The sequence below is a fragment of the Etheostoma spectabile genome, chromosome 4 (genome assembly GCF_008692095.1).
Source record: "Etheostoma spectabile isolate EspeVRDwgs_2016 chromosome 4, UIUC_Espe_1.0, whole genome shotgun sequence".
In the NCBI taxonomy this organism is placed as follows: domain Eukaryota; kingdom Metazoa; phylum Chordata; class Actinopteri; order Perciformes; family Percidae; genus Etheostoma; species Etheostoma spectabile.
Window position 1 is genome coordinate 17920533 of NC_045736.1, and position 10188 is coordinate 17930720.

The 10188-nt window shown below is 39.5% G+C and overlaps 1 protein-coding gene across 1 annotated transcript; it reads right to left on the reverse strand.

The window, feature by feature from the left end:
* Positions 1 to 2768: 2768 nt before the first annotated feature.
* Positions 2769 to 9440, reverse strand: tmem88bl (transmembrane protein 88b-like). The gene is made up of 3 exons (XM_032513268.1): positions 9055 to 9440; positions 7881 to 8175; positions 2769 to 5291 (listed from the first exon to the last, which is right to left on the reverse strand). The coding sequence occupies exons 1-3, from the start codon at positions 9288 to 9290 to the stop codon at positions 5064 to 5066; spliced, it is 759 nt and encodes a 252-aa protein (XP_032369159.1). The 5' UTR covers positions 9291 to 9440; the 3' UTR covers positions 2769 to 5063.
* Positions 9441 to 10188: the final 748 nt, after the last annotated feature.

A 10188-nucleotide genomic window follows, 5' to 3' on the forward strand; every position in this document is an offset into this window, starting at 1 on the left:
TACAGTCTGATAGACTCTCTTTTTAAAAATGGCACTTAGGCAGACAGAAGCATCCATTAAGAGTCCACTTTGAAACCAAACAGTGAATATCCACATTTGAGCGTGAAGGTCCTTTACACTAATGGATTAAGTTTAAAGAGTCAGTGAGGAAGTAGAATACCTTGCTATTTGGGATTGGACTAAGTCATGCATTTGTCTCTTAATCAACTTTTTTGTCACAAAAAGGTATCACCACTTTAACTTCACTACAATAGGGATGTTAGTTTTTTTAGCCATGCTGGCGGGAAATTGTTGTGTCTTTGTAAATTATAGTGTGGTCTAGACATACTCTATCTGTAATGTGTCTTGAGATAACCCCTGTTGCGATTTGACACTATAAATAAATTTGAATTCAATTGAAATAGTGGCTTGATGACAGTGTTGATCAGTCAACCGATCACTTTGGTCCAGACGGAAAAACAAGTGGGTGAATTGCAGTAAAACATGGTGCAGCTACGCGAGGTCCCAAGAAGATTAATTCTATTGACATTGGTGAACGCCATCATGAAGTTTGTATTTGTGGTTTTAGATTTTAAATAAAAACAACTGTTGGGTAGATTACCATGAAATGTGATACACATTCATGTTCACCTAGGTATGAATTATAATAACTTCACTCTTCATCTTGCACTATCAGGTCAAAATTCTTATCAGTCTAATGCAGGGGTCTTCAACGTTTTCCAGGCCAAGGACCCCCAAACTGATGGCGAGATGGAGCGGGGACCCCCTAATTATATATATTGTATAAAATTGTGTTATATCAAACTGGTCCTATAGTGCCATGTGTGCATTGATGACTGAAAGACATCTTCTGCCTCCATTTATCTGTTTACTACAGTGTGTTGAATTCATGTTAATGTGTATTTAAAGACATTTCAATTAGTGGAAAAAATTGCAGGGGGGGGGATATAAAAAAAGGTCTAATCAACCAAAACTTTCGCGACCCCCATGCAGTACCTCCGCGGACCCCCTAGGGGTCGCGGACCCCCTGTTGAAGACCCCTGGTCTAATGCTTTGGTTTGTGACCAAATACCAAGCAAAACTAACAAAATTCCCATCAGCCCCAGCTGTACTTTCTTAGCATGCTAAACTAAGATGGTTGTGGTTAAGTTTTACCATATTTATCACAGTACAGTGGCGGACCCCAATGCACGACTCAGACAATTGATATAAAGTAAGTACTTTTATTGTCCAAAGAACAATGCAGGCGACAATACAGCAGGAGCAGGCAGTAATCGTTGTCAAAAGGCAGGCAGAAGTGAAGTGGGAATGGTGAGTATTTGAGAGATGGGATGAAGGGACGCTGAAAGCAAACAGGTAAATCAAATTAGGAGCAGAGACAATAATCATACGGGCATAATCTTACAAATATGTGACCAAACAGTGGATATCAAAACAAAACAGGAAGTAGATAAACAAACAGAAAATATGAAACACACTACAACAGAAACTTGACAAAACCATGACAATGTTATCATTGTCAATATGAGCATGTTACAGTATCATACCAACATAAGCATCTAGCTCCAAGCATCGGTGTGCATATGTACAGCCTCATAAGGCTGCCAGCATGGCTGTAGACCATTTACTCTGCGATCATCTCCAATTTAACAGTTCATTTAGTGTTACTACCAGTTCTGAAACTGCTATTTTTACAAATAACAAATGTACCAACGGGTTGACTTAATGTCACATGTTTCAGTAGAATTTAACATGTTTTATGAATTTTATAGAATCTGGTATTGTTTTTTGGTTTTTGTTTTCATTGAGTATTGCCATAGGTGTTATACAAATAATTACAAAACCCTGCAAATCTTACCTAACCCAAATGAGTGTAAGAGACATGTAACATACAGTCTACAAAGACTGTATGACATACATAAACAGAGCTTGTGAACGCAACAAACATAAAATAGTGGAGTTTTTTTCTTTTGTTTCTGTTGTTACACTCACACAAAGGGAACAAGTGGAAATAGTCCAAGGTACAAATGCTGAATTTTAGACTACAGTAAATGAGTCTGTGTGATGGGAACTAATGAATAATGATGAACTGTCATCGTTAATGAAAATTAAATTTGAAACATTTTCAAGGGATTTTAAAACCTGCAATTATAGTTTAAAGTGGCATTATAATGCAGTTTTAAAGGTCATCAATGCCAGCAACCCTGCGCTCATTCTGACACTTGGTGACATTTTTGGCTCATTTTGTGGTTCATCCTGCTGCAATGTCCTCCCCCATACTGCATGTATCTATTTTAAAGAAGAGAGCAGTGCTACAAATGATTGACCCGCATAATAAGAAAATGTTCCTTTTTAACTAAAGACAATCGAGTTTGATTCTACTCTTTCTCTGCCTAAGGGGAGCACACTAAATGGATTTTCACCAGGCAGTGACAGTTAGTGATACTCTGTGCTACGAACACATTTTTTTCTGTACTAAAAAGATTTGAGGTTTGACCTTTTGTGTATTTGTCATGCAGACATTGTAGAGAGCTTACACAAATTGCTATGTAAACACTATCAACCTACTGTGGGCTGGTACGGAGAGCAGTGAGTGACGTGTAAACACTGCATGCTCTCTGAACAAGAGAAGGGTGATGTATCAATATGGGGGTTTAATGGAGTGCATACAACATACATACATCACGACAGACTGGACAAACACATCATCATTTAATTAGATTAGTTACTCACTCGTGGGGCACAAATGTGACCAGTGCAACCAAAGGTAAACGGAGGGTGAAAAAATGCCCGATTTTTATTGTTGAACATAACAATGAGTTGCTGTTTGGTTGGTAACACTGAAATGAAAAGCTAAACCATAAATAAATGCTGTAATCTTTCAAAAACTTTTAATAATAGGCTTCCATACTACTAGAACTGACATGATCAATTCCTGACACAAACATGCAAATAACTATGTTTAAATAGAAAATAAATACATTTCAGTATGACAATGCTGGTACAGTACAATAAATGAAGAGGCAGCAGAATGAGCTCCTGGTCTGGGGATTTATATCCCATTTCAACTTCACCACTTCACCTGGCTTCTGAACAGCAATTACTTTATCAGACTGCCAACTTACTACTTCTACTTTTTTATAATAAAGTGTGTGTTTTATTATGGCACAATATGATCTAAAAGTTCCACTTAGATAAAATATGCGCCATATATAAGACCAAAACGTGACTGCTAATGATGCTACATCAGTTAAACATTTAGTTCACCTCACAGACGATTTTAAAGTTATTGTATGCTGATTTTTAATCGTAAATGTTACATTATTGACCCTGTTTTACCCCTTTCTTTATGAAGCCCAACATACTGGACCGAGTTGAACTCAAAACAATGAATCTAATGTTCTGACTTTTCGCTAGACTTCTAATGTACAACCACAAATGTCTTCATAGCAATATATTTCTGAAAAAGTCCCACATGTCACCATGTCAACATAGTTAGCAAACAGGCAATGCACAATGACAAAAATATTAGTTATATACACAAATTCTAATTTAATACTGCCATGATAAACCAGCTTGTGATATGTTACTCTCTTGAAACTGCTACTGAGTCAAAAGAAAACAATTCCTTTGAGTATTGCTTGTATTAAAGCCATTGTAATATTGCAATATGAAACTTCAACAATTATCCTTTATTTTACAAACCACGATTTGAGAATTTGTTTTTCTGAACTGTGCCAAGATGCATTGCCTTCCTTCCATTGTGGATCAAATGAGTGCAGAGTATGTTTTGTGATCTCTGTGTGTGAGGTTAGAGTCCAAAGACATTACGCCACGAATTATTGAAAAGTATTCAGTTTCTAAAACAAAGATAAAAAAGACAGAGGTGGAAATTGCTTCAATGAACTTAAGCCCAATCATATTTTCTTGTTCTCAACAAGTCACAAAATCACTGTAAATGTAGAAGGGGTAGACAAAATAATGGAGACACCTAGACATTTTAGAAAATACACTCATTTGCTTTCTTTCTGAGAGTTTGAGGGCTGGGTGCGATAGTGTACTATACTTTCTACCCCCCTGTTGGCGCCCTTGTTTGGACCACACCTATCTTTGAACTCAGCCTTCATTTTGATCTCAACTACGCAAAGTTTCGAGACTGCATCTTACATGGTTGTGACGCCATTAAAGTGACAAAGTGACATGGCAAAGTACTCAAATCCGTCGTATTTCTTGCTATGGTAGGTGTCTCAAGGACCATATTTTGCCAATTTCACCCCCAGTTCGGTAGACTCTGTGCAATTTGGGGCTGAGGTTGCAACATTGTTGCATTTTTCATTTGGTTGGGTTTGTCACTGCCCAATGTGAGTTGAGTGCAAATGCGTCACTTTGCAACAAGTAGCACACAAGATGCTAACAAGAGATTTCTGTAATGTCAATACAGTTAAAATGGACCTACAGTACTTAACCGAGTTCTTTTACTGGTGGCTATAAGTTAGCAATTAAACACAACAAAGGCTGTCACTTGAATGGCATTTGGAGCTAACGTTAGCAATCTTATATAAGTCTGTAAATTGTGAGCAAAGTTGAAGTTTCTACCAGTAAATGCTGTTTTTGGTTCACTTCCTGTATTGTTCTCATCTAGAGTGAACCGATCTCTAGAGCACTTGGAAGCGAACCGAGACCCTCGTTTCCAGAGTTCAGTTGTTTGGTCCGCTGCTAAGTTCGAATGAGCTTTCACACCACACCAAACAAACCAAACCAGTTCAGTTAAAACGGGACAAGGTGCTCACATATGAAAGCAACCTTACCTACAGCGCTGCCACTTAGCCTTGCAACCGTTTTGTCCTGGTGGTCAATTATTGGTAGTGCAACTAAGAAATCTCCTGCTGACCAAAAGCCTTTTTTCCAAATACCACCAATTTAAAAGAGATCTGACTAACTGTTATTGTTATTTTGTCTAACCCCTTTATCTCTCTGATTGATTTTACACTAATTAACTTTCTGATCCCCCTGACTGTTATAGAGAGTATATCTGACCATCAGCGCCTCCTGCTTCATCTCAATCAGACCCAGTTGTGTACACTGCCCACCCAGTCCAACAGCCGCCCTCGGTACCAGGCACGTGTGATTGGCTGAATTAGAAGCAGGAGTCGAAACCGTCGGAGCAGCCCGCAGAAGACGGCGGCTGCCACTACCACGAGCGGTGACATCATCACGAAACCCAGGATGATAAGGGCGGAGCAGCTGTTGTCGTCAAGGTATCGGCAGATGGCAGAGGGGGCATCGATGACCTACGAGGACAAACACAGAGGGGTGCTCATGAAAGTAGATAGGAGCGCTAGGAGACTATGGTGAACATTCTGGCATCAGCAGGAGCTGCTTCTCTTCCGTCACAAAGCAAATAGGTGGGATTTGTTAGTCCTGTGTGTGCATGTGTGTTTGCATATGTTCAGGGTGCAGAAGTGAGATGGTGTGGGTAGTGGGCTGTGACAGAATTTCTCCCAGGCTCCCTCTACAGTACGATAAGAAGTGGTTCAGTAGCTGTCAGTAACCCTCCGAGCTGTCAATCACTTGTGAGGGCGAGCGAGAGAGAGGAGGTGGGCCAGAAAGAAAGAGATGTTAAACAGCCAGCTGCAGAAGTACACACTGACATCCTTACAAAAACATACACCAGAGTTATGACACACAAACACACACACGCACGCACGCACGTACACACACACACACACACACACACACACACACACACACACACACACACACACACAACCACACACACACACACACACACGATGTTGTTACGTCCAACACCCTTTTCTAAACAATCTCCTATTGTACGTTTTTTCAAAAGGAGCTTTGCCTCCAACAAATAGCAGCAGCAGTGTTCAGCACACTCATGAACACATGCACACACAAAACACACAAAGCCACAGAAACACACCTATGTCAAGTGAACACTGTGATTTCACTGAGTATATTTTCCTCCTGTGCCCAGTTTCTCTCTTTGCATTTTAATTTGTCTGCCCCCTCCTACGGCTGTGTCTTCAGAAACCAAATCAGTCAACACAGACAACCGGGCAAAAAGACCAACCATACCAAAGTTGGGATGTGATGCTACGGCCTGTTTGGTGAGCCAGGGCAGCTGTAGACCTTCACAGCTTGATTGGGAATGATGCCAAGACTCGCCATATTTTACAGAGGATCTGTCTGCTGCTGTTTGTGGAGATGGTGTCAGGTATAGAAGTACAACGTATGCTGCTAAAAAAGGCTGTTTTTACGATGACCATGCGTCACGCGTGGGTCAACAAGAATAGTATTTCAGCGTCTTTATCTTCAATCAGAAACAGTCTTTCTCTTCCAACTACTTCCTAAAAGACCTATCCAATTATCGTAACACTATGATGTCTTTTTCCCTTTAAAATGTGGGTCAAGTAAATAAAAAAATGTGGTGGCTATTAACAATAGCTTGGCTTTTTAAAAACGGCGTGTTTGACAATTCCCTCTGACCATTAAGTGGTCTGCAGTGTTTTAACTCCACCTTTTAGCATCGTCTCAGCTTGCTTGGAACCTCAACTAAGGTAGTATAACTAAAGTATGTCTTAGTCTAAATCTAAGTCATCAAAGAAGTTACCAGGTACCAGATACTATCCACAACGTGCTTGTGGAAAACCAAAAAAAGTGAGTTGAGTGGAGTTGAATTAAGCCGTACCATGCAGTGGAAAAGCGGCATTACTTTCATTTGATGCTAGTTACACAGTTATTTTCCCCAGTAAAAACAGCTGCTTGTTGTGGCTGGAAACACTAAAATGATGACAATTATCTCTAGGTTTTTACTATGAGCAACATTTTTGCATTACATAGTGATCAAATCCATTAGTATTAAAGAAATATTGACTATAGCAGCTATAATGATCTTCAACTGGTGCACAATGGTTCCCACTTTTCAAGAACTGTGAAGGAATTATGTCCATGAGGAAAACCTATAGTCAACCATCATCAATTAAAGTATGTTGACAGTAGAGAGTGACAGGAAACATGGGGATAAAGGTTTCCTCCAGGACTCTCAGAAACTGAGGCGCAATCAACTTCAAGATATGAACTTAACAACTTATCACCTGGATGCCCCAATTACAAGGTTGTTTTTTTATAATTCTTTTTTTTGCATTTTTTTCCGATATGTTAATGGGTGAAAGTTGAGATTGAAAGGAAACACATGACAAGAATGAGGAAAGGGGTAAAATGCAACAGAGGTCACAACCTGAAATCATCAAACCAGGGACTTTGTAGTTAAATGGTATATGTTTTAGACCAATACCTTGACAAATATAAGGGTTTTAAGGACAAAGTGTTAACATTTTTAAAAATAATTTGCATAAATGCATTAAAAAACTTCCAAAAAACTGTTGTCATTCACACACTATTCTGTTAGCACTATACAAAATGTATAGTGGTTTTAAACTGCATGATGATGACTTAGTCTACTTGACAATCACATTTGCTGAAAATGGAGTGGAAACTATCTTATTATAAAATGACAGAAAAAATGACTGATCTTTGGGAACATAATTCCTGCCAAAAAGAATATTGCAAAATATAACATTGCACACATAAATATCCCAAACCTTCATTGTAAAATACTGAACTCTAGGCACAACAGGGATTCTTGCCAGTGAAAAGAATCCTGGGTCTCGTATTATAGTCTGGACCTTGTGCCAATGAATGAGTGTCCACCTCAGCACAGTATCCTTTGACTAGTCATCCAGAAGCAGAATTTTGGATTTTGAATAACACTAGTGGATCAGCGGTCCACTAGAATAGCAGTAAACTTTTACTCTCAGCTTGTACTTGCTACAAATAGAATAAACAGAGTAATTTCTCACCCTGGAGTGGCAGAGAAAACCGACGTACAGCAGTAGCATTGCAGGGAGCAGCACCACAGAGAAGACCAGAGCCAGGAGCAGGGCGCTGGCTAGAATAACACACAGGTCCCAGAGGATGAGAGCTGCCCCGCAGGCCACACAGCCACATCTGCCCCTGCGGCTGCCCCATGCACTGCCTCCGCTGTGGGCCACGGGAGGGGGCAGCATCTTCACCCCTTCCCCGATCCAGAACTCCTCCTCTTTCTCCTCCTGGCCTGAACCGCCTTCGTCCAAGTCCACGTCCATACCACACATCCTGAGGCAGAGAAAGAGACAGACAAAGATAGCGGACTCTGTTTAAAGCAGACTACAGGTGAATTGTTGTGATTCAGACTGAAAAATGGTTACAGGCAATTCCCTTAAGACATTATTTTGTGCCAATGTGAATGGTATATATTATGAAAATCTGTATCAAATTAATGGAAAATATAGTTATATTGTAGCCTATGTAAAATCAGTCCAGTTCTTTGCTTGACATCACTTTTATGTAGAATCACACACAGAAAACACCTTTATGTGTATATAATTTTTGAATGCATGCTGAATTTTAAAACCTTAAATAAGAACAGACTGAGGCTACATCTATACTACAAGGCAACAAATTTAATTTTTCAGCCCTGTCCCCTCACTGCCCTCTTCGTTTTTTTTCCATCCAGACAGCCGATAACTCATTACAGACTATTTAAATGACACACACCACACACACACACGCAGGCACACACACACTTTATCAGTCGATCTCATCGATCAGGGCGTCACTTGAAGCACGACTGTCAGTAGCCTGCCCTATACGATCCATTTAAAACCGAATCAGTTCGAAACCTTTTAACCCTGAACGACCTGCTGCTGAGATGCAGACAAAACAAGAGCGTCACACTGGACGGGACACATGTTGTGCTCCTCTCCGAGTATTAACATACTTTTATCACATATTTCGCTTTGCTTTTTGCTGTTTCTTTGCCTTAATGGATGGAATAACGTAGACTGTAGCCTACTTTCTGAGTAGGTTATGGTTTAGACTTGCTCTGCGTTTTCTGTCTGGAAACGGTTCCCTGGTGTCACAAGCGTGCATGTGATAAAGTAGCCCTATGTATCCTCTACTAAACACACGTTGTGAATGAGAAGTGTTGCCTACCTCGCTCCAAGTAGACTACAAATCCCGTTAATCCCACCGGTGTGTTTGAATTCTTTTCCCGGTGATCCACTTGGAGCTCTTGATTTTACTCCAAAAAAACCCAAATACTTCTGTTTTTTAAACAACAGCGGAGTGGAGAACCTGTGAGTTGAACCCTGTGCTGCTGTAGTGATGCTGTGTGAGGAGCCGCTGTGCGTCGGTCGGAGTTTGCGATGATGGGCCGCGCGCAATATCATTCAGGCGCGCCCACGCGGTCTCACAACAATAAAGCTATATTTCCAACCTAAAAAAACGAAAACTGTTTCATTTGGAATGGCAACATTTTTGTTTTAAATATTTTAACAGACGTGCTCCACAGCTGCTCCCTACACTAACATAGGAACCAACATGAAACTAAATGTAGGGGTGGGCTGGATATCACGTTTACGTCATTGCTGTATATTTTCTGGCAACACATATAACAGGTTTATACGTGTCAGCCAATTCCTTCATTTACTTATTGTTTATACATCAATATAGACACTAACAAGAAAAACTGCTTTGCATTTTATGCAAACTTGATGACTTATTAAAAAAATAGGAAATGTGTGGGCTAATTATTAATGGATTAATTAAGAAAGTGATTTTTTTAACAAGCAACCAAAACAAATCACTTATTAATGTATTATAAGTGATGTATAAAAGCCATTAGTTACAACTTACATACTCTTTATAAAGTATGCATTGTCATAAAATGGCACTGCTATTTCTTCATGCTTCATTTGATAAGTTCTTCAAAATACACTAAATGATTGTACAGTTTCCTATAAGACTGATTTGGAAAGCTTGTTAGTGCTTACTAAAGTGATGTAGTCCAGGGTGTGGTCACTACACCATGACATCGCAATATCACAATTAACAATTAGCTAATTCTATAAAGCCAATGTTGGTGTGGTTTGTTTGACTGTTTAAATAATAACTAAAATTGGCCACACTAAATTATAAAGCTGATCATAGCCTAGACCTGTTTGTTTTCCAGTCCTGGAAGCTTTGCTTTACATAAGTAAAGTCTATTTGTAAAGTGTGCTCATGCACATATAAAAATTATAAGGACAGAAAAAATACAATTAAACAAATAAAATCCCAACCAAACTT